This window comes from Coenobita brevimanus, chromosome 64 (assembly GCF_032717465.1).
Source record: "Coenobita brevimanus isolate Jiangsu-jjx chromosome 64, ASM3271746v2, whole genome shotgun sequence".
NCBI lineage: Eukaryota > Metazoa > Arthropoda > Malacostraca > Decapoda > Coenobitidae > Coenobita > Coenobita brevimanus.
Window position 1 is genome coordinate 33,796,343 of NC_137017.1, and position 24,777 is coordinate 33,821,119.

The 24,777-nt window shown below is 43.0% G+C and overlaps 1 protein-coding gene across 1 annotated transcript in view; it reads right to left on the reverse strand.

The window, feature by feature from the left end:
- The window catches only part of LOC145404724 (ATP-dependent DNA/RNA helicase DHX36-like), a 103,988-nt gene extending 80,083 nt beyond the window's left edge, over window positions 1–23,905 (reverse strand). The window contains exons 1-6 of the mRNA XM_080276275.1: window positions 23,865–23,905; window positions 23,011–23,186; window positions 22,616–22,849; window positions 17,533–17,619; window positions 5,565–5,674; window positions 3,306–3,421 (exon numbers count right to left, since the gene is read on the reverse strand). Coding sequence (XP_080132401.1) covers window positions 3,306–3,421; window positions 5,565–5,674; window positions 17,533–17,619; window positions 22,616–22,849; window positions 23,011–23,186; window positions 23,865–23,905 — 764 coding nt within the window. The remainder of the gene's footprint in view (window positions 1–3,305; window positions 3,422–5,564; window positions 5,675–17,532; window positions 17,620–22,615; window positions 22,850–23,010; window positions 23,187–23,864) is intronic.
- Between the last annotated feature and the right edge of the window lie 872 nt (window positions 23,906–24,777).

Here is a 24,777-nt window from a genome sequence, read left to right on the forward strand (position 1 = left end):
ATCTTCGTTTCACTCAAAGCTAACACATCCAACTTTCTTCTCACAAACATTCTCCCAATCACCTCCCTTTTAGCCTCAATCGTACTACATCCACACACATTCATGGACCCAATCTTCAGGGTACGGGGATAACTCCATCCCCCATCCCTTTCTCTGGCCTGTCTCTTTTTAGGAACTAAAAAACAGAGGAGGGGGTCCCTAGTCCCCTCACCCCGCCCCTTTTGGTCGCCTCTTACAACACGCAGGGAATATGGTGGCAGTATTCTTTCTAACACAACCTGGCCGCAGAGTAGTAGTACCACCCCATGGTGCAGCCAGATTGTGTCCCCCCTGCCACAGGGGGGTATAATAAAAATAATAATAATAATAATAATAATAATAATCCACTCATCAACCACCCAATCCTTTTTTGCACCATCAAGAGTCTAGGGTCCCAGGACTAGGCTACTCAGTCCTGACATTTAAGGCAAGAGTGACCAGCATCACATGCCTCAGACTTTATTTTTTTTTAATGCAAGGAAGATGGAATGAAAGGCTAGAAGCCCACAAATTATTCCAAGAAAAAAATTGAAATACAAAATAAAACCAAGATAACAGAGAGCCAAATTCAAGATTAGTTCATTTCAAGATGCTTGGGCACACTGTGTTTAGAAAGTCTGGAGGTCATGGGAAGTAGGAAATACAGAGAGGAAGACAGTTCCAGAGTTGACCTGTCGCATTCAAGAAGGACTAAGACTGGCTGTTAACTCGTGCATTAGAGAGGCTGACAGAAATGGGCTGAGAGTTTGCTGTTCAACGGGTGCTATGCGCCCGCTGTAGTGGCAGAGGGACGCAAGGAGAGAGTCCAGAAATGCATTGACCATTGAACTGGCGACAGAAAAGAGATAAAGATGTAACACAGTGCTTAAGAGATGGAGGTTAATGGAGCCAGTAAGAGGAGAAGAGTTAATGAGTTAAAAAGCCTTTGACTCCACTTTGTTGAGAATAGCTGTATGTGTGGAGCCACGGGAGAGCTGTACTCTACAAAGGGGCAAATAAAACCTATGTAAAAAGTCAACAACTATGCTGGGTTAAAGGAAGCACGGAGTTGGCTTAACACACCTAATCTCTTGGAAGCAGATTTTACAAGAGGGGCAATATGATCTTGCCAAGATGCATCTTGAGAGAATGAAACCCCAAGTAAGTTTGAAGACGATTCTGGATTGAGTTGGGTACTATTAAAAATTACAGGATATTCCTGTGGTAGATTCTGATGGGTTGTAAGATGTAAGAACTGAGTTTTTGATGCATCAGAAACTAAATTACTTTTACCCTAGTCAGAGATATGAGCCAGGTCAGGCATCATGTGCCATGGCCTCATCCCCTGTTTATTCAAGCAAATGCTGAGATGGACACTGTGGGAAGCTCATGGAAGGGTGAACGGTGGAGTCATCAGTGTATGAGTGGATAGGGTTAGAAGTACAGCTTAGGTCATTGATGAATAGATGGAAAATAGTTGGTGATAGGACAGAACCCTGAGGAACACCACTATTGATAGCTCTATGAGAAGAACAGTGGCCATCTACAACAGTAGCTACAGAATGACCAGAAAGGGAGGAAGAGATGAAGGCACAGATGGAAGGATAGAAACCATAAGATGGCATAAGATAACCTAAGATAAACCATAAGATAACCTAACCTAACCTAACCTTAATCCCATAAGGGGTGGTCACAAACACATTGTCTCCATGTCGCCCTGTCCTCTATCATTTCATTGCCCTGCTCCCAGCTCACACCCCCTCTCTCCTATACCTCTCCACTCCATCTCATCCTTAGCCTCCCCCTCCCTCTCCCCCCCCTCCACTTCACTCACATACACTCTCCTTATCAGTCTCTCACTCTCCATCCACTCCACATAGCCAAATCACCTCAATGTATTTCTCCTAATGCTTCCTGTCACATCCACATCCACACCACAATGCTCCTTCACTTCCTCTGTCTCTCCATGTGACTCCATATGCTCCTCTCAAATAACTCACTTCCAATGCTCTCACTCTTGACTTCTGTCCCTCCAGCAAGATGCAAGCTTCACTTCCATACGTTAGAGCTGGTATCACAATACTGTCATGTAGTAGCTTTTTCTCTTCCATGCTCACATCCCTGTTTCTTATCACTGCTTTCAAGGAACCAGCAACTTTAGTGAACTCTCAATTATATGGCGTAATCTGACTGTGCCCTACTCCGGAAGCAAAATGCTGGATATTGCATAGCACCCCCACTGGCTCAATGTTTAGCATCAAGCTGGATATTGCGTTACTATCCATCTCAACCTTCTATCCTAAATGCCATCCCATTGGTAAAAGATGAAAATTATGCATAAAATACAATAAAATAACGATACAGTATAGTAATACAGTGCTGTAATATAGCACCAGTGGACTTCTGTTTATGAGCTGGTTGATAAACCTCAACCCCGGATATTGCATAAAACCACCAGTTATGTCCCGATTTGGCTCTAGATATTGCATAATTTCATTGGATATTGCTTTAACAGAGCTGAGCCAGCAGCACCGGATACTGCAACAACAGATAAATGAGAGTTAACCGTAACTGAATAGCCCTGCCATACCATCTAAGCATACACTCTTTTAAGTCAAGACCACAGGCTTCCTGCTTCACACCTTTCACAAATGACATCACAGTACCAGTATTCCTTACCCTCACCACTCTCGACATCTCCACAATATAAACTAAAAATTTTTCAGCAGCCAAGGTTAATGCATGGTACCGAAAAATCTGTAGCCAGAAGCCATAATCCCGTACGGGGTGGCTGTTTGGCTTTTGATTTAGTTGTTTTATGGGGTGGGGCACTAGCCCAACGCCAACCCTCTTGCTGGCAAGTAAGGAACATGTATGTGTTGGTTATATGGTTGCCACCCCGCACTGTAAATGGTTCCCTGGTTTACAGCAAACCATCTGGCTTGTCACTCAAAGTAAAGCCACCTGAAAAGGAAGGAAGAGTAAGAAAAAGTGACAGGAAAGATGGAAGAAATAGGAAGAGAGGAGGACAGACACTGAAGAAGAATGATAAAGGTGAAGGAAGAAGCAGGTAGCAGTACATGAAGTGAGTGGATGATGGTTGCCACCACCTACCACATAAATACAGTAAATGCACAATTTTTTTCAACATAAATAATAACTGGACAGGTTTCTTCACTCAATTTAATGGTAAATACTACAAGTGAAGCAGAATAGCATACTGGTTACTTAACAAACAAATCCACTAGAGAAAAAGCTTATCACAGACATTAGAGTAAAGTACTTACTGGTGGTTAAACTGCTGTTCAACCATGTCTTCATAAAGCCGCTGGTCCATATTTTCATTCCTCTCTAGCCCTAATCGCTCACCTTTTACTGCAGCAAGACCACCTAAATCACGTAGCTGAAAATCCAATTATGTTTTCTATTAGCCAACTGAAAAATAATTTGGAGTAAAACGAAATGGGATCAGTCAGTACCTTCTTATCAGTGTATAAACAGCACAATAAAAACATTGTTCCTGATCATGACAGTCTACAGAACTCTGTTCATTATCATTACCATTCAAACCCTACTTCCCAATCAAGGGCAGGGGTGAGGCAGGATTCAGACTTTTCAATGTGAATGGACTGAATGACAAAGATAATGGGAATGGTTTTATGAATGAATAGCAAGATGCAAAGCTGGATATATGTGGACTGTGAAAAAATACAACATCAATTTTTTGGCATGAGATGGTCTGGCACCTCTTTTAACAGCTAAAAGGCAGTCGACATTCCGGAACGTCTGTCAAGGAAAAGGTAGTCGACGTTCTGGAACGCATTCCTATTCTACGGGCCTATTATGTGCCAGGAGTGTGTTGTGGGTCTCTATTGATTGCTTCACAGAATACCAGACACTGTGACACACTGTATTAATGTGAACAGTTGTGGTAATATGAACAGTTTGTATATAATATTTATACATGTAAAATTATAACTGTAGAGACATAAGACACGAAAAATTTTACACATATATAGCATGTAGTGTTCAAAGTGCACCCTGAAGACACAACAGCGTACATAATGTAAAAATAATATTTTTTAGTCTGCTGTTACAAATAAGAGCAGAAAACACAACTCGCTGCCCGCCTGCACTCAGTCGCGTGCCACTAAGAGTGACCCTGATGCACCACAATCCATCTCACTCACCTCTCACCACCACCCAGCCCACGCACAACCTGATGTATCAACAAATTCTTTGTTTTTTCAGTTATTCTGATCCATTTATGCATGTTTTGCTTGATTTAATAACACTTTTCTTTTTCCATAATAACCTGCCCCACACGGATGTAAAATTGGAAAGTAGCCCATCATTTAAAGGTTAATCCAGACAAAATTACGAGAGGACACTTGAATTTCCCATGCCCACCGGATTAGTTTACCAGACGGCCTCAGGTAATGTTGGGTGCAGTGCATGCTCATCTGGATAGCTTACACTGCATGTCTTGGTGGTGATCCCATTATTTTGTCTGATTCTTAACTCATTTTACAGTACTTCCATTGAACAATAGCTATGGCTTCTATGAAAGATGCAAGTGTCAGTGGTGGCAGTATCAAGCATAAACACCAGTCTTTTCCAATACAGACATACACCCACCGCAAACTGACTTAGTGTAGTGACCGGAAGTGATAATGAGTTGTATCTAGTTTATTTTATGACCAAAAGTTCAATTTAGTGAAAGAGTGTGGCCAGGGAGGAGGAGGAGGAGGAGGAGGATTACATAGGAAAGCAAACAGCAACAGACCTTATGGTCCTTTTGAGGCTGCTTGTTACAGAGAAAACTATGACTACAAGATCTAACTCTACATGCTGAAGGATAAGGATAGTAAAGCAAGAAGGCTCCCCCCACCACCAAACCCTCCTGGAAAAAGTGAAAAAAAAAACACCATGCAGCATGGAAAAACTGACATGGAAATTTCATAGCAAAAACTGGAAAGGAAAAGTCACATTCTATAATACTTTGTCTATAAGCTACCCGACTGAGTAACCTGAAAGGGAAAGTAATCAAATCAACTAATAGTTACGGCATGACATTATAAATCAGTACATTGAGTTTATGGGAAGTCTGTGAACATAACGTGGAAACAACACACTGCACAGTGTGGATGTTTAGGGGTGGTGCGGCAGCCTTGCCTGGCGCTTTTGAGGTAGGCAGCAGTCAATCAGGCCCTAGCTTCGTTCAATCCACTGAGACAAGGAACTCTGCCATGTGGGACAAGTACACAAGTTTCCTCCTGAAGCAGTGACCCCTGGTACATTAAAAAAATCCCGATGGTGGTCACTTGACTAACAGGGACCCTCAGTGATCCACAGCCCATCACAGATCGAAAGTGAGAGTAGTGACCATTAACTCAGGGTTATCTGTGCAGATCCTAATCTGTGCTTATATTGCTTTCTTTGCATTGGTGAGGAGGAGGAGGAGGAGATGTAGCCAACAAAACAACTTCTCCATCATCATTTACAGAAAAAAAAAATATTAAAAGCAATTTCTAACATTAACTTGCCTGGTTGCCATATACATTTGCAGCATATGCTCGCTTGAAGTCTGATTCCTGTATGCTATTCAGCCTCTGGGTGAAGGTATCTCCACAGTGTCTCTTCTCAGTATCTCCAACTGTTATGAAAAATTCCAAACTGTAATAACTTAGTGAAACAAGGTTTTCTGCTGTGTACAATGAACTATATAAAGAACTATTGCATAAAAAAAGGGATATTCAATTTGAAAATCAGTCAACAACAATATTAGTTTCATTTTTCTGAAGGAGGGAAATTTACAATAGACTCTCAAATTTACACACCATTTGTTATTGTAAAAACCTTGCCAAATTTAAGTAATCCAAATTTAAATGGACTTCATTGTCAACATCTAATCTTGTGTTGCCCGATGAGGAGAGTAGGAGCCAAGGGCTAGGCAAGTTGGACCTGACATTTACAATGAGAGTGACCAGCCTCACTCATCCCTGAATGGCATTACGTGAGCAATAAACCCCAACCACCCCCTGGATATAAACCTGCACAGGCTCATTCCAAATGGAGTGCCTTAGTTACCCACTAAACCACCAGGTGCCATAATCTGGTTATATGGTTACCACCCATTATAGTAAATGGTTTCCTGGTGTTCAGGAAATCATTTGGCTTGTCACTCAGTGTAGAGCCACCCATAGGCAGAAGGCAGAGGAAAGAATGAAGGAAAAAAAAGACAGAAGAGGGAATGTAGAGTCACCCATCAGCATAATGAAGAGGAAAGAATGAAGGAAAGAAAGACAGAAGAGGACAGAAGGAAAGAAAGAAGGAAAAGAGGAAAGTGCAGTCAACCGAGAGCAGCACTACAATGAGAAAGTTGGTGCTTTGGGTGACTGATGACAAAACAAATAAATAAATGCTTTTTTCTGTTTAATTTCTTCACCTTACTCCTTACTTTGAACCTGGGCCATTTTGTCTCTGAGTTAGTTGTTTTACAGGGAGGGGCACTAACCCTCCGCCAACCCACTTGTTGACTCATAGGGAACACGTATGGGTTGGTTATATGGTTACCACTTAACGCTGTATATGGCTTCCTGGCTTACAGGAAACCATTAAGCTTGTCACTCAATGTAAAGCCACCTGAAAAGGAAAGAAGAGTAATAAAGTGTGACACGAAAGATGCAAGAAACAGGAAGAGAGGAGAGCAGACACAGAAAAAGAATGATAAAGATGAAGGAAGAAATAGGCAGCACTACATCAAGTGAGTGGATGATGGTCACCACCACCTACCACCAACAAATGACTAATTACTTGCCATGTGATTATTAATCACAACATAATCAAGAAGTCATGCCATGGCAATGTTAAAAAAATTATATAAAATATCAAAGCTGGAATGAGTTCATTAACTTGAGAATACAGGCACCTCCCACGTGCTGCTTTCTTCATGTCCAATCACAAAGTTGTGTGGTCGTATCTCTGCCTCCCATAATTTTTTATTATCACACATTTTCTTCCATTATTTCAGCTCTTGTCTCCCAGCATAGTTATTTTCAATGAAATATGAGCTGGGTAATTATTTTTTCATTCATGTCCCCTTGAAAGCAGTCATTATCCATCAGGTTAGGATATTTTTTCATTCATGTCCCCTTGAAAGCAGTCATTATCCATCAGATTAGGATATTTTTTCATTCATGTCCCCTTGAAAGCAGTCATTATCCATCAGGTTAGGATATTTTTTCATTCATGTCCCCTTGCAAGCAGTCATTATCCATCAGGTTAAGATAATTCATCTCGGTTTGTGCCCAAAGGAACATAAATATATGCTACTGTAAAAGAACCAATGCAAAGAAGTTACACAGAATGCACACAGCTGGTAACAGTGCAACCATTCACTCAATGTCTTTATTTTACCCATTTCTAATGCTACCCTATACAAAGTGATAGATATGATGCTGCTATTCACGTGTTTTGGCAGGGCTAGAGCATCACCACCAGCATCCTTGAACCCATGTGAGACTGCTTCCTTGTCCAGGATAACTGCTAATGCAATATATGGAAGTCAGGTATAATTATTTCCCTATACAAAGGAAAAGGGGAAAAAGAAGTGCGTGGTAATTATAGGGGCATTTGACTTCTTAGTGTAAAGAAAAAGTACATGGTATGACACTTATTGACAGAGTCAGGGAAATAACAGAGGAATTAGTTAGTGAAGACCAAGAAGGTTTTAGGATGGGAAGAGGTTCCGTTTATCAGAATTCATTCTCATTTGTGAAAAAGTTTCTAGAGAAGGGAAAGAAGTTGTATGCATCCTTCATGGCTTTCGAGAAAGCATATGACATGGTGGATAGACATGGAATGTGGAAAATATTAAGAATATATGGAGTAAATGGGAAGCTGTTGAATCCTGTGAAGAGTATGTATGAGGGGGCTAAGGCTGCAGTGCATGTGGATATTGAATTGAGTGAATTTTTCCATATGAATGTTGGACTGAAACAGAGATGTGTCATGTCCCCATGTATGTTCAATCTGTTTATGAATGGGGTTATAAAAGAGGTACAAAGTAGGGCAGTGGATGATGAAGTGGCTTTCAAGAGAGGGCCAATGTTTGGAAATTCCCTATATTATTGTTTGCAGATGATACTGGAGTGTTAAGTGAAGACGAAGGAGAACTGCAAGGCTTGGTGAATGAGGTTGGGAGAGAGTGTAAGAACTGGAACTTAAAGATGAATGTAGGGAGGAGTAAAGTTATGGTCTTTGAGAGAAATGAAGTCAATGAATGTACAGTGAGGCTGGATAAGGAGGAAATGGAAAATGCGTGTGCATTTAAGTACTTAGCTAATGTGATGAGTCAGAATGGAAGTTTGGAGAGTGAAGTACTTGAAAGGGTACATCAAGGAAGAAGGGTTGCTGGTTCTTTGAAAGCAGTGATAAGATACAGGGAAAAAAAAAAAAAAAAAAAAAAAAAAACAACAACAACACTATGACAGTATTGTGATATCATCTCTAACGTATGGAAGTGAAGCTTGCACCTTGTTGGAAGGATGCAAGTCAAGAGCGAGACCAGTGGAAATGAGTTATTTGAGAGAAGCATGTGGAGCCACATGGAGAGACAAACTGACAAATGAAGAAGTGAAGGAGCATTGTGGTGTGGATGTGGATGTGATAGAAATCATTAGGAAAAAAAAGAATGAGGTGGCTTGGTCATGTGGAGAGGATGGAGAGTGAAAGACTAATGAGGAGAATGTATGTGAGTGAAGTGGAGTAGGGGAGAGGCTGAGGAAGGCCAAGGATGGGATGAAGGGATGGAGTGGAGAGGTATATGTGAGAGGAGGGTGTGACCTGGAAGCAGGGCAGTGAAATGGTGGGGGACTGAGTGACATGGAGGCGATTTGTTTGTAGCCACCCCTTAAAGGATTACAGCACCTGGTAACAGATAGATAGTTAGAATGATGCAGCTAATGTTATATTTCTATCTTTACTGAATTATTAATTAAGAATGGCAAAATTCTGACACAGATATGAATTCACAGGGAGTAAACTGTAGCACCAGTTAATCTGGGCAGAGCTCTCGATGTGGATGGAAAGCTGATGACAGAGAGAGCTGGAGCTCCCGTTTCATCAGGCCTTGGGACTAGTTCCTGACCATCCCCTTTTGCTGTACATCGGTATTTCAGTAACACACAGAATAGGCCAGCATGCTCTCCAATACAAGTTTCTCTAACAGTCAACACCAAACTACATGCACATTACACACTATACTTCCTTAAAAAAAAAAAAAAAAAAAAAAAAAAAATCTAATAACCAAGCCTTGGAGTTCTGAGGGGGTGGGGGACTATAAATGCCCCCACCATCCATCCGCCTCCCGGTGATGACTCAATAAGCTGACTGGAACCACTGTCTGACTCACTTATTCATTTCTGCAACAATCATGGCCTTTTCTCAAACTTTCTCTCTGCTGAACACCAACTCTTCTCCTTTAAACTTCACCTTCTCTTCTTAACTGAGACACAGCTATCTAAGGCAACTAATAGCAAACCCTTTTCTGTATTCACCTACTTTCTCTATACTCATTTCAAAGCCAAAGGTGGCTGTTGTGTATCTGTATGCAACAACTTCTTTCTCTCCTGTTCCCGAACTTCATTTTTCTGAATTCTCTATTCTCTGGCTTTGACTTTCCTGTTATTCTCTGACAAAATATATCTGTCTTGTTTACTTATCCCCTAATTCTACTGACTATGAAAAATTCTTTGACTATCTTACATCTACAATGGAACACATCCTATCCATTTCTCCTACCTCTGAAATCTCCATTCTAGGAGATTTCAATGTTCACAACCACCTCTGGCTCTCCTTACCTTTCACTGATCCACCTAGTGCAGCTTGTACAGCACCCTACCCGTATCCCTGACCACCTTGGAAAGAGTTCCAACATACTTGACATCTTCCTTACCACTAATCCTTCCGCTTACACTGTTAATCTTTCCTCTCCAATGGGCTCGTCCGATCATATCCCTATTACCTTAACCTGGTAAAATATATGGTAGAATACTCATTGATAGGGTTAGGCATATGACAGAGGAGCTAGTTGGAGAAGAACAAGGGGGATTTAGGAAGGGAAAAGGGTGTGTAGATCAGATAATTGTTCTAAGATGTTTAGTGGAGAAGTATCTAGAGAAGGGAAGGAAAGTGTACGCTGCCTTCATGGACTTGGAGAAAGCTTATGACAGAATAGATAGGAAAGGTATGTGGAAGGTACTAAGAATATATGGAGTGGAGGGGAAATAGCTGAGTGCTGTGAAGAGTATGTACGAGGGAGCTAGGGCTGCAGTGCGAGTGGATGGTGAGCTGAGTGAGTTCTTTGATCTCAATGTGGGACTGAAACAGGGGTGTGTAATGTCTCCATGGCTGTTTAATATATATATGGATGGGGCCGTAAAGGAGGTACAAGGTAGGGCAGTGGATGTGGGGGTGGCCCTAATGAATGAGGGTGAGATTTGGAAGCTTCCGGTGTTGCTGTTTGCTGATGATACAGTATTGTTGAGTGAAGATGAATGGGAGTTGCAAGGTTTGGTGAATGAATTTGGGACAGTGTGTAGGAGGAGGAAGCTGAAAGTTAATGTAAACAAAAGTAAAGTTATGGTGTTTGAGAGGAATGAAGTCACAGAGTGTGCAGTGAGGTTGGATGGTGAGGATATGGAGAATGTGAGTGCATTCAAGTACTTGGGTAGTGTGATGAGTAAGGATGGAACTTTGGGGGATGAAGTACGTAAAAGGGTACAGCAGGGAAGGAAGGTTGTTGGCACACTGAAAGCAGTGATGAGAAATAGGGAGGTGAGTATGGAAGTTAAGAAGTCACTGCATGATGGTATTGTGATCCCTACCCTGACGTATGGAAGCGAGGCGTGGACCTTGCAAGAGGGGAACAAGTCAAGAGTGAGAGCAGTGGAATGAGTTACTTGAGAGGAGCATGTGGAGTGACATGGAGGGACAGGTTGACGAATGAAGAAGTGAAGGAATGTTGTGGGGTAGATGTGGATGTGGTTGAAAAGATTAGGAGAAATACACTGAGGTGGTTTGGACATGTGGAGAGGATGGAGAATGAAAGACTGACTAAGAGGGTGTATGTAGGTGAGGTGGAGGGAGGGAGAGGGAGGGGTAGACTGAGGATGAGGTGGAGGGATGGAGTTGAGAGGTATATGAGGGAGGGGGGGGTGAGTTGGGGGGAGGGGAGTCAAATGGTGGGTGACAGAGTGACTTGGAGGCATTTTGTCTGCGGCCACCCTTTGCGGGATTAGGGCGTCGGGCTATAGATAGATAGATAGATAGACCTTAGCCTGTCCCATCACTCTAGTACAGCCTGTGGACCCTCCAAAGAAATGTCGGTTGTGGCACTTTGGGGTTGCTGATTGGGAGACCCTCAGGCAGTACTTCTTTGATTTTCCCTGGAATGATTATTGTTTCCACGACTGGGAGCCACCTGAGTGTGCATTGCGCATTACGGAGGTTATTCTCTCGGGCATGGAAGCATACATGTCACGAATTTGTGCAAGTGTGGGGGCGCTCACCATCCACTCACTCGATGTAGTGTTGCTGTCAGGTGTCTGCCCTTTCCTCTCCTCCATCCTTCCTTCCTTCCATCCTCTTCTGTCTTCCTTTACTTCATTATTTCCATGTCCTTCTGCCTACGGGTAACTTTACACTCCCTCTTCTGCCTTTCATTCCTTCATTCTTTCCTCTTCCTTCTGCCTGTGGGTGACTCTACACTGAGTGACAAGCCAAATGGTTTCCTGTACATCAGGAAACCATTTACTACACTGGGTGGTAACCATATAACCAAATTTTGGCACCTGGTGGTTTAGTGAGTAATTATTGTGCTCCAGTCGAATTGAGCCTGTGAAGGTTTATATCCAATGGGTGGTTGGGGTTGACTGCTCATGTAATGCCACTCAGGGATGAGTGAGGCTGGTCACTCTCATCTTAAATGTCGGGACCAACTGCTTAGCCCTGGGCTCCTACGCTCCTCATGGGAAAATGTAGGATTGGATGATGGAATGGAATGGAATGGTATTCATACAAATTCGTGACATTGTACTTTAGTGAGAAAACCACGAACTCTAGTGGAATTCCCACTGGGCATCACTCAGTTCAACCGTCCTCGTATTCACTTCCATCGGGATGGTTTTCAGAACATTTGTCACTGTTTCACAAGTGACCATTCTTATCTAAGACATTAGTGCTTTCACTGAGTAATTTGTTGTGAGCCTATATTGTTCACCTTCTTTCTGTTGACCGTTGAACTTAGGCCACGCCTACTTCCTGCAAACACGGCCATCTCTCGCCCCCTTTCATAGTTTGAAGTTAGTCAGCTTTGAGTTGCCTTGAGGATAGGACCGTTTGTGCCCAGCATAGAGCAGCGCCTCCGTTGTACAGCGAGTTCCTGAATCTCCACCTAGACGGTGAATTGGCGAAACGGGCTTGCAGTGAACTGCAGCGTTTGATGTTCATCACAGGCGCCCAGTCATTCGCTCGGCTCTCCTCCACTGACCAGTATTTCTGTTCGTTTTTCTAGCCTTAAGTTTAATTAGCTTTTGAATGAGTGAGTGAGTGTATTCTCCTTGTTATTCTGAATTCATTTTTGAGATTCATATAACGTAAATGCCGAAACTCGTCAACTCCATCCTCGTTAGCGTCCAAAGCTTCGCCATGAGCTTTACGGTTGGTAAGGCCATGCCGTAACTTGAACGCAAAGAGCCAACCCTCGGATGCCTTGAAGTCTAGGGCATCGTGAAGCCTGGCGAACTTCTCAGCAGCAGCCTTCAGCTCCGTTCCACGTACCATCACACCAGCAGCACGTTGCTGTCGATACCAAATCAACATGGAGCGGTCGATTTCAGCAAACTTGGGAGTAAACATCACCTTCCTCTCCACGTTGCATTTGCTTCTCGACGAGAAGTCAGCCATGTACTGCATGAGTTTGTCTCGGGATCTCTTAATATCGAACAAAGTAGATCGGGCCAGGTTAAACTCGTGGAGGATGCGGGAAGAAGACCACCCCACATCTACTTTCTCCAGTATCTCCCATTTCTTCTCCAGAGTCAACACCACTCTCTTCCTTTTCTCAGGTGGCGGGGCCATCATCACACACACTAAGAGGAGGCCCGAGAGCAGCAGGAGAGCCTGCAGCAGGTAAGGCACCACCACAAAAGCGAGCACGTGGGCAGCCATAACGACGAGCGTGCACTCGCGGCGAGAGACAGGTGGAAAGTGGGGAGGATGCAGCGGTGCTCTATCGGACGTTGGAGGAATGACGCGCCACAACAATGCTCTCCCACGCCACACGCGGCAAGTTCAAATTACGGGCGGGAAAAATTCTTCCCCCCCCCCCCTCGGACCATTTTGGGAATGTTGGATCCTGGGACGATTATGTCCGGTTAGTGGGGATGTTTGGATATTGGGCGTTCGGATATTAGAGGGATTACTATACACACTATACACACAAACACACACACACACACACATATATATATATATATATACACTCAATCCTCGTAAATCGCGGCAATTTGGGTCTGGACCACTGCTGTGGTTTACGAATTCCGTGATTTATGAATAATAACTCTTATGTGAAAAATTAATTTGGGCCTGGACTTTGGCCAACTCGCCCCCACAGCACCCTACCTACACCTATCTAGGCACCATCAAACACAAACATACAAATTTAGGAATATTCAGTGCATGTATCAAATAGAAATAAGCCATGTTAAGGGATCTCACCTTAATCCTATGACGAAATTGCTTATGTGAATGGAGTGGGGTGGTGTTGGGAAGATCTTAGAACCTCTCAGCACTTGTTCTTCCCAAACTCTTTCGCCAGCTTTGAAAACTTCTCTCCCCTCTCAGCACGACAAATGAGCTCCAAACGTTGACTGTACGACAACTGCGGCAGCTTCTTGACGCCATACTGCTTAGAGCGCTTCATTGGAGGGTCAGGATGGGCCATGGCAGGTAGGAGGCAGGGGGAAGTTGCACAAAAAAGGCAGATAACTCACGTACTCCACAGCGATGGTCTGGAGTGTGCGGACTGGCAGGACAAGAACAACAACAACATGGCGGCATTAGTATGCACATGTGCCACCAGGAACGCGCGGTGATTGGTTGTTGGGTCGCGATTTTCAGTTTAAATGCCGCGGTTTACGGTTCTCCAGGGAAAAGGCCCACTTGGGTGCCTAGATCCACGATTTTCGTGACTTAACAGTGATTTAAGATTGCCAGCAGCCTGACGACCACCTAGCTGTGATTTACGAATCTGTGATTTATGAACACGCGATTTATGAGGATTGCGTATAAATATATATATATATATATATATATATATATATATATATACAGTATATATATATATATATATATATACAGTATATATATATATATATATATGAGGTGCTACCCCAAAGTTCCAGTAATTTGAACAGAGGGAGCCAACCATTTGCAGTTTTGCCTTTTGTCATTAGGAGGAGTCAGCAGCACCCCTTGTGCATCAGTGTGGCCCCAGTGTCTGTGAGTGGACATGCTGTTGAGCTACACTTAGTATTATAACGTGGTGTGTACAGTCCTGTCTTTCGGAACCCTTCAGGACCGAACAGGTGCCGAAACATTCATTTTGCCGAAACATTGGCTGCTTTTCTAGTGTGTGATTTTTGTAAACTATAAGCAATGAATAAAGAAAACACAATGTGCTTTTTGTGCAATTATTTATAGAAAACACAAACTAACTCTAACCAAGGTGTATTTATGTATATGAATTGTATGTTTGGATGATCTGGGTTGGGACTGAAAGTGTGATGTTGATTCTGGGCCCGCAAACGAAGAATGAATGCATTCTAGCGTGTACTGTTTTTGTCAACCACATGCATTACTGTAAATATTCAATAAGCAACATATGGTGTTTTTTATGACAGAAAAAAAAATTACCTAACCAGGGTGTGTTTATACAGTACTGTACATGTACATATGAAGTGTATGTATGGTTGATCTGAGTGTAGGCTATGGCTGGCAGGCGCTGATGGCTGGGACTGTGCGTAGGATATGAGGCCTGCAACGAATGAGTGGGTGCAGTTCTACTGTGCTTTTTTTGTCAAACATAGGCAATAAATACAGTATACAATAAGGAACAAATTCTAAGTAGTACATTTAATGACAGAAGACACAGAAAATTACATTAACCTAGGTGTATTTACATATGTACACGGGCTGATTTGTGGTTTACTGCTAGTAGGGACCCTGAGCAGTAGAAGGCCCCGCAGCTGGCTCGGGATCATCAATCTACTCTTCCACGTTTATTTCCTCCACTGCTTCTTGTGAAGGTATTGAAGATTCAGGGGTTGCTGCTGGTGATCGGGAGGGAGTGGCAGATGAGTTTTTTCTGGCAGCTTTGTCAAACAGGTCGTACAGTGTCACCTGCTTAAATGATGCTGCTATTTTTGATTGAAATTCTCGTTACAGAAGGTGAAAGTTCATCACTCGGCAGCACTGTAATGAGAAGAGCCCTCAGAAAACTTGAAAAATGTACTGAAGTCTTTTTCAGCTTCCTTCCACGAGACTTTCTTTTGCTCTTCTTCCTCCTCACCATCACTGTCTTCCTCTTTAGCCTCCAGAGCGTCAGGTTTTGTTACACTTAAGATTATCTGCTGGTCAGTGTGCTCCTCAACCACTGGTGGATTTTCGTCCACTCACTCAGCATGTTCATCCTCAGTAAGCTGGCTCAAGACGTTGGATTCAGGAGCACCCTAAAGAATATTAAGCATGGTCCTTTTGTCACCAAAGCCATCAAAGATCTCTACATCCTCCTTGTTGTCTTGGAACATTGCCCCTGGCCACAGTTTCTGCCAGCATCGTTGCAAAGTTGTCTTTGCGACGTCACCCCACACCACAGCAGCCATAAACACTGCATCATTGATGTTGAATGCCCGCTGAAATTTATGAACAGCCTGAGATGAACTCAACAGATTCCTTGCAAATGATGGGCGGTAGGAACTCTTGAATTATGCATCACCCCTTGGTCCATTGGCTGTATCAAGGATGTAACATTAGGTGGCAGGTACACTGCGAAAATGTTCCCGTTGATGAGTTCATGTGTGGGAGGATGAGCTCTGCAATGGGGAACTTTCAGCGCGTCGTCTGCTGCCTAATTCGGTCCTACGGCAGCTCTTTCCCAGTTACCATGCATGTAATATTTGTGGATTATTTTTATTCCCTTGTGGAACTGTGATGGCATATATCATTGAGAATAAGAAAATACTACTTAGAAAACTCATAATCAATATGAATGATCTTTTTAATTTGTGCAATTTCATGAGTTACGATGGTAGACTCGCTTCTTAAATGTTAGTACTTCACACATTTTCTTTGCACAAATGCTATTTTGATTGTTGGATGTTGTAGCTGGGAGAGAGAGAGAGAGAAAGGGAGAGAGAGAAAGAGAGAGGATAACAAAGAAGTACAGTAGGTATGGAGTAGAGGGGGGGATGGGTGGAGGGAAAGAACTTTGTGTCATTAGTAATTAAGGGATTAGCGTTTGGTTGGACATGTGTGGTAAAGGGTGTGAGAGCTTCAGACCAAGAGATAGATGCGAGGAGGTACGGGGTGGTCATTACATCTCTAATGCAAATTGTACGATGATGGAACAGCAATAATCAAGAACTTTTACATACAGCAAACTTCAGTGCAGTAAGTATGAACAAGTTTTGTGATGGCCGTAGTGATTTACTCAACTCATGGTTAGAAAAATTTGGCTCTTACAGTATGTGGTGAGTTTACTTGTTGATGTTAATAGTTGAGTCCTTGTAAATCAAGTTTTTGTACAAATTATATTGCCTGACTGACTTAATTTTGGGTGGTCATTATATCTCTGGTGCAAACTGTACGATGATGGAACAGCAATGTTCAAGAACTTTTACATACAGCTAACTTCTGTGCAGTAAGTGTGAACAAGTTTTGTGGCGGCTGTAGTGAATTACTCAACTCGTGGTCAGAAAAATTCTGCTCTTACAGTATGAGGTGAGTTTACATGTTGATGTTAATAGCTGAGTCCTTGTAAATTAAGTTATCATACAAATTATACTGCCTAATTGACTTATTTCTTATTTATAGGCATAAATACATACAAAGTTGATGGTCAGACTTTACTGTTCATGAAGTTAGATGCAATGCCAGTGGTATTTCCCAAAGAATTTCATAAGTTTGGGGGACAATATGAGGTCTCCAGAACCTAACCCCCTATTTCACGTGTACATATAAGTCACTATTTAACACGAAATTGATTTAACATGAAGTTACTTATAACCTATCTTGTGTTACATACATACTCCACTGTACTATGAACCACTGACTCAAGGGGCTACCAATCATTTCACAATTTACCAATAGCACATATCACTGTTAAATTCATGAGATCTCTTAGAAGGGTATCATAATTTTCACTACAGTCAGCTGAGAGCATCCTCATACCTGCTACACCTTTGCGTTTTTGAGCAGCATCTGGGTCAGAGAAGTAATCAAGGGTTGCTTTTTGGTCATTTCCACCCTCATCACAATCTGCAATATAAACTATGTCAATGCACTCAAGGATAACATCAGCAAACATAAATATACTAGTACAGTTCAGAATATTCAACCAGATTTTCTACAGTGCATATTTGTGGACAACAGTTTTCTAAAACATACTGGGGGATAAAATCCCATCATAATCGATATGAGGTGGACAGGACCCAGAAAAGAAAAAAAAAAAGTAACAACAACTGCTCCATTATCACATCATTTAATCCCTAATTTCTTGGTAGAACTTAACAGGCAAAAACAACTTGTGCTATAGACTTCAGGTGATTAAGAACAGGGCAGGACATTACTTATGTAAGTACCGCATTACGCTCTGGGGTCTACAAAATTATTATACTCAGCCAGTAAAGACCTCTGCCCAGCTAAGGAAAAAAAAAAATCTAATAGAAGGAGGCTGTAGCACGGGCCGAACAAGGTGGTACTCCCGAGGTGAATGGGAATGCTGGTGATAGGGAGAGCTGGAGCTCCTGTTTCACTAGCTATCTAACCATCCCCTTTGCTGACCTTTTCAGTGTGACAGTAACATGGACAGTAGACCAGCATACTCTCCCAAACATTTCCTTTAACTATCTTATGCACTACACCACATACACTTTACATTTCACACAATGCATCCCACTATGTTACAGGGGTTGGCGCCAGCAAAGGCATGTGGCAAGAAAACTTTGCCCCCATTACCTAGCGGCAGACTTCTAGGGGGAGGCGTGATGGGGGTTCCGCCAGCATAGATCATGGGTCCAGGGCAAGATGGGGCTCGAGCCTGTGCTAGAGGGTACAGGGCATTGCGGTTCCCAGGCTGCCGTTTCTGCCCAACAGAGAGGGGCCCGAACCTGGGAGTAGCGCCCCAGGAGGCTGCCCTATCAGTGGGTGTATAATGGCGGGATAGTTGCAGTGCCAAGGCACGCTTGGAGGGTGTCCCTGCAGCTGTCCTGGCAGGGTGCACAGAGGCCACTACCACAGCCACTGGTAAGCTGGTGGGCTAGGGGTCCCAGATCCATTGCCTGGACCTGGGACTGTGCAGTGAGTGGGGCCTGTGGTATGTCTATCCCCCTTTATTAATACTGACTATGACAAAACACAAGAATCAGTTTCAAAGCAAGCCTGAGGACAGTAAATCACCCAGGGGGATGACGGTGGGTTCATGGAATGTGGGAAGTTTGAGGGGAAGAGCAGGGGAAGTCATTGAGGCATTCAGTAGGAGGTGGGTGGATGTGGTGTGTTTGCAAGAAGTCTGGTACAGGGGTGGATCAGCCAGAAAGATTGCTGGGAAAGAATGTTACTATAAGTTGCTTTGGCAGGGGGGGACAGACGGATAGGGGGATGTTGGTATGATGGTTGCGGAGAAATGGGTGGAATACGTTATGAATGTTACGAGAGTAAGCGATAGGATATTGGTAGTGAAAGTTCTATTTGGTAGAAAGATAACTGCAATTATATCGGCATATGTTCCACAGGCAAGATTGGATGAAGCAGAGAAAGATAGATTTAGGGGTGATTTAATACGTGTAGTAGGTGGTATGCGGGATGATGAGATAGTGGTATTGGCAGAGGACTTAAATGGTCATGTAGGTGAAGCAGCACAAGGTTATGAAGGAGTGCATGGGGGATGTGCTTACAGTATAAGGCATGCAGAAGGGGAAAGGATACATAAGTTTGGGGAGGCAGCAGATATGATTGTGTGTAACATATTTTAGGAAAAGAGAGAGTAGGTTAATTACGTATGAGTCTGGGGGGAAATAGCAGTCAGATAGATTATTTTTTGGTCAGGAGGGGTGATAGGAGGTTAGTGAGGGATGTTAAAGTTATAGGAAGTGAGGAGTGTGTGCAGCAGCACAAACTATTAATTTGTGATATGGTGCTTAAAGAACAAGTGATGAAAAAGAGGACTTATGTACCTAGGAGGAAAAATGGAAGCTGAAAAACCAAGTACTGTAGTTAGGGATGCCTTCTATAGTGAGATGAGGAGAGTGGTGGCTGAACAGGGAGCTGTAGACAGATGATTTAATGAACAGTACAGGGCCCTCAAGAACAATCTCTTGAGAGTTACTGATGTAACATGCGATTGGACAAGAGGACCACCAAGACATAAAGTAACTTGGTGGTGGGATGAGGGTGTAGAAGCTGCAGTTAAGGAGAAAAGAAGGCATTTCAGGGAATGGAAGAAGGGTGGTAGCAAGGAATACTTGGCTGCCAAGTGTAGGGCTAGGAGAGAGGTATACACGGTGAAGTCTGAGTCACAGAGACTTTTACTTGATAATCAAAATCATGGGGAAAGGAAAAATATGATATTTAAGGCGGCAAATCAGATGAAGAGGGATAATAGGGTTATTATAGGTAAGCAGTGTGTGAAGAATGATGAAGGAAGGGTAGTGGTGAACAGTGAGGATATTAAAGATGCATGGAGAGAGCATTATAGCCAGTTGTTGAATGAGGAGTTTGGGACAGGGAAGGTTTGGAGCCAGCAGATCCAGTGTCTGGCCCTTGGCCTTTGATTGAAGCTGCTACTGTGAGTGAGGCAATAGGCAGGATGCAGGCGGGGAAGGCAGCAGACGTGTCTGGGTTGACTGCCAAAATGCTGAAGGCCTCAGGAGATATAGGGGTGAGGTTAGTCACTCACTTGATAAATATGAGTATTTATGAGTGTGTTGTCCCAGATGATTGGTTAAAGAGTGTAACTGTAAACGTGTATAAAGGGAAGGGTGATGCCCTGGAAAGAGGAAATCATAGAGCTATACAGCTTTTAGATCAGATAATGAAGGTAATGGAGAGAGTTTTAGAAGGTATGATTAGAGAAAGAGTGAATGATTGATGAGATGCAGTTTGGGTTTATGACAGGTAGTGGGAACACTGATGTCATATTCATTGTTCGACAGCTTCAAGAAAAACATATTGGTAGGAGAAGGGATCTGTATTTTGTTTTTGTTAGATCTGGAAAAGGCCTTTGACAGAGTCCCTGTAAAGGTGGTGAAGTGGGCAATGAGAAAGCTTGGCTTGGAGGAGTGGCTGGTTAGGGTGGTTATGGCTATGTATGTGGGTGCTCGCACCCAGGTAAGAGTGAATGGAGATTTGAGTGATGAGTTTTCCGTGAATGTTGGTATGCATCAGGGGTCAGGTTTGAGTCCCATGTTGTTTATCATGGTACTTGAAGCCCTCTCACTTAACCTTAGAAACGGACTCCTGTGGGAGATGATGTATACTGATGATTTGGTGTTGATTGCAGAGAACAAAAGGGAGGCGGAGGAAAGGTTTAGGAAGTGGAGAGATCGTATGGAGCATAAGGGCTTAAGGGTAAATGCAGAAAAAACAAATGTGATGATATCTAGGGTTGGTGGCGGTACTGTCAAAAACAAAGGAGAGTGGCCATGTGCAGTTTGCCACAAGGGTGTGGGAAGTAATTCCATCCTGTGCTGTGTGTGTGATAAATGGATGCACAAAAGATACAGTGGTATCAGAGGTAGACTGCGAGATAATGTTGATTTTATGTGTACGGCGTGCCGGGGTGAGCAGGTGGAGATTGTCTGGTGTGAAAAGATTGAACTTGCTGGTGAATCTCCTGAGTGTGTGGAAGAGTTTTGTTATTTGGGAGACATGTTGTGTGCTGGAGGTGGGGCTGGAGCTAGCTCTGTGGCTAGGGTGAGAGGTGACTGGAAGAAGGTCAGGAAGCTCCTGCCTCTCCTGACATTGAGAGGACTCTCTCTACGTGCTAAGGGGTATTTGTATGCAGCATGTGTTAGGAGAGTAATGCTGTATGGTAGTGAGACCTTGGCAGTAAAGGAGGAGGATATTTGCCGGCTCAGACGTACAGAAATGACAGTGATTAGGTGGACGTGTAGTGTGTCCCTGTGTGCAAGGTCTGGGGGGGCAGCTTGAGGTGGTTTGGACATGTGGAGAGGATGGGGGATAATAATTGAGTGAGGAAGGTGAGAAGTGTTAATAATGGGGGTGGGGTTATGAGGGGTAGACCGAGAAAGACATGGGACGAGGTCATTAAGTGTGACCTTAGGGTTAAGGGACTGAAAAGGGAGGCTGCAATGGATTGTGCAGCATGGAGAGCCGCCATTAGGTGACCAAGGCAGATGCATGCAAGCACGTTGGAGCCTTTAAATATGAAACGAAATGTATAAAACCTGTGGGGTAGAACAATGCCTGCAGTTGTCAAGTTAAAAAAAGGATGCAACCTTTTCACAAGCATCTTCTATGTAACATACACAAGCCACTAAATTCCTATACAGTCTTATTACCACTACCTTCATATCTGCCTTTTCAAACTCAGCCCATGGTACTATCACACACCAATATATTAATCTATCTATCTATCTATCTATTGCCAGACGCCACAATCCAGTAAGGGGTGGCCATTTGACTTTGAGTTAGTTGTTTTACGGGGAGGGGCACTAACCCTCCACCAACCCACTTGTTGACACGTAGGGAGCACGTATGGTTTGGTTATATGGTTACCACCCAGCGTTGTAAATGGTTTCTTGGCTTACAGGAAACCATTAGGCTTGTCACTCAATGTAAAGCCACCTGTAAAGGAAAGAAAAGCAATAAGAAGTGACAGGAAAGATGGGAGAAATAGGAAGAGAGGAAGACAGGCACAGAAAAAGAATGATAAAGGCTAAGGAAGAAGTATGCAGCACTACATCAAGTGAGTGGATGATGGTCGCCACCATCTACCACAATATATTAATACTGGTACAATATTGTGGATATTAAGGCTTTCATGGCTTCATACTTTTCTTACTGAGAAACAGTGCTGTATTCCCAATTTTCTTTTCGCATTTCCCTCTCTTTTATGACTACTAACATACTCAAAATCTTCCACCAATTCAAGTGTCTCTCTATTCACCATCTTATCACAATGATTGTTCTTGTCTCTCAATAACCAGTACTTGACTCTCTGTGACATTAACATTAACATTCAGATACTGCTAGTCACATACATTCACAAAACTCTAAACCATCCACAACCTACCATCATCAAATGCCAACTTGATAATGGACGACAAGCGCTGGTCCCACTCCTGTCCGAGGTTATCCTGAGACTGTGGCTGGCTGGAAGTACCAGCAGAGGGGTGACTGTTTTCACCGTCAAAAGCACCCAGGACACGTCCCACATCCCGTACTTGATTGGCATTCATGGAGATGATTGGCAATAGATTCTCATCCTTTGCACGCCGATCCTGGGCTCGTTTGGCATACCATAGGCCTTGGCAGAGTAAGAGAAAAATTTGAATTACAGTACAGCATCGCATTTGTGAATCACCCATATGATATATTTTCCATATCTATGCTATGTCTGCCCTAACCTGAAGAAAAATAATTCATTCATTCATCATCTAATCACCAATGACAGTTACGGAAACATACCTATTTCCCTCCCTCGAAGTCCTGGTGGTGGTCCTCCTCTTCTTCCTCCGCCTCTACCTCCTCCTCCTCCTCCTCCTCTTCCTCCACCCCCACCTCCATCTCCCCCTCCTCCTCCACCTCTGCCATAAGCTCCTCTGCCTCGCCCCCAGCCTCCTGCACCTCTAGTCTCACCATATCTGCCTGTACAGTGCACCATAAAAATATATGGGCACAAAAGGACCTCAATCAATAACTACTTAAACACTACTGCTTATTGATATTACTGTATGTTATTATCAAGCAATACAGATACAGTAAAGTACACTATATCCAAAAAACATGGTGAACAAAGGATAACAAGTTATAACCAAGTTATACAAAATTACTGCATTTTAAATTCCATTTTTTTTTTTTTTTTTTTTTTTTTTTTTTTTTTAGCTAATGAAATTAAGCAGTCATTGAAGACTGCATTATATCATTACAGACTCAAACGTACCAAACTAGGCACACTGTAAAACCTAGTTTCCTTCTTATTTTTCTCATTACATTTTGAATTTTGATGGGCATAGGTGCCTAAAAATCACCATGAAATTCAAATAATCGAAATTTAAAGTGAACTTCTTATGGGAAAAATTAGTTTGGGTCCAGGGCCTCCAAACCTAACTACGTAAAACCATGATTTTTTGCCCACACCCCCTGTAAACATTATGAACTATACTGTAGTTGTGGTTAAGTAACTGTAGTTCTGCACTGTACTGCCATACTGTCAGCAAGTGTACATCACCTTGTCAGCAAGTGTATACTTGGTGTATTTCTGCCCTTTTCTGTATTGCCATTTCTTCTTTGGCTGCAACCATGTTTTGATAGGGAATTACCTGACAGCAATTGACTTGACAGTGAATTGTCTCGGATCCATATCTTCGTATGCTTCACATATGAATAAATGATATTAATTTTTATTCATTTACCCCTGGGGGTAAGGGGGTTTTTCAAGAATACTCCCCCAGTATCCCTGCTTGTCGTAAAGGCGACTAAAAGGTTGGTGGAGGGTTAGTGCCCCTCGCCGGAAAACAACTAACTAAAAAGACGAACAAGGAGCCTTGGACAAGGACTGACCAAAAGATGACGACCCAGGACCGGACAAAGGACATGGTAATCGGAACATGGAATGTAAGAGGTGCGAATGATGAGGTGAAAGAGAAAGAGATTGTCCAGGTGCTTGAGGGTGCGAAAGTGGATGTACGTGGAGTAACTGAAACTAAATGAAGAGGTGAGAGGGTGAGAGAATGGGAATATGGATGGGGTATACGTGCAGGAGTAGGTGAGAATGAGAGGGCAAAAGAAGGAGTGTGTATAGTTGTGAGTAAAAGATGGAAGAAGAACATAACAGAGTATGGATCAGTTGGGTCAAGGATTGTATGGGTCAAGTTGAAAGTTGGAATACAAATGTGGGCGATTGTGTGCGTGTATGCCCCAATGCAAGATCGTGCAAGCAGAGTGGGAGAAGAGTTCTGGACAAATGTGGAAGTGTGCACAGAAAAGTTTGGTAGGAATGAGAGTGTGTTTTTGATCGGTGATATGAATGGTAAAGTAGGGAATGTGAAGGTGGATGGAATAGTTGGTGAGTGGGGTGTGCCTCCTGAGATAGATGAGAATGGCAGTGGGTTAGTGGACATTTGTGCTGGGAGGGGGTTGGTGATAGCCAATACCCTCTTCAGGCATAAAATGATCCACAGGTATACATGGCAAGTGATGAGAAGGGTGAGTGGTGAACTGAATGTGTGTGGA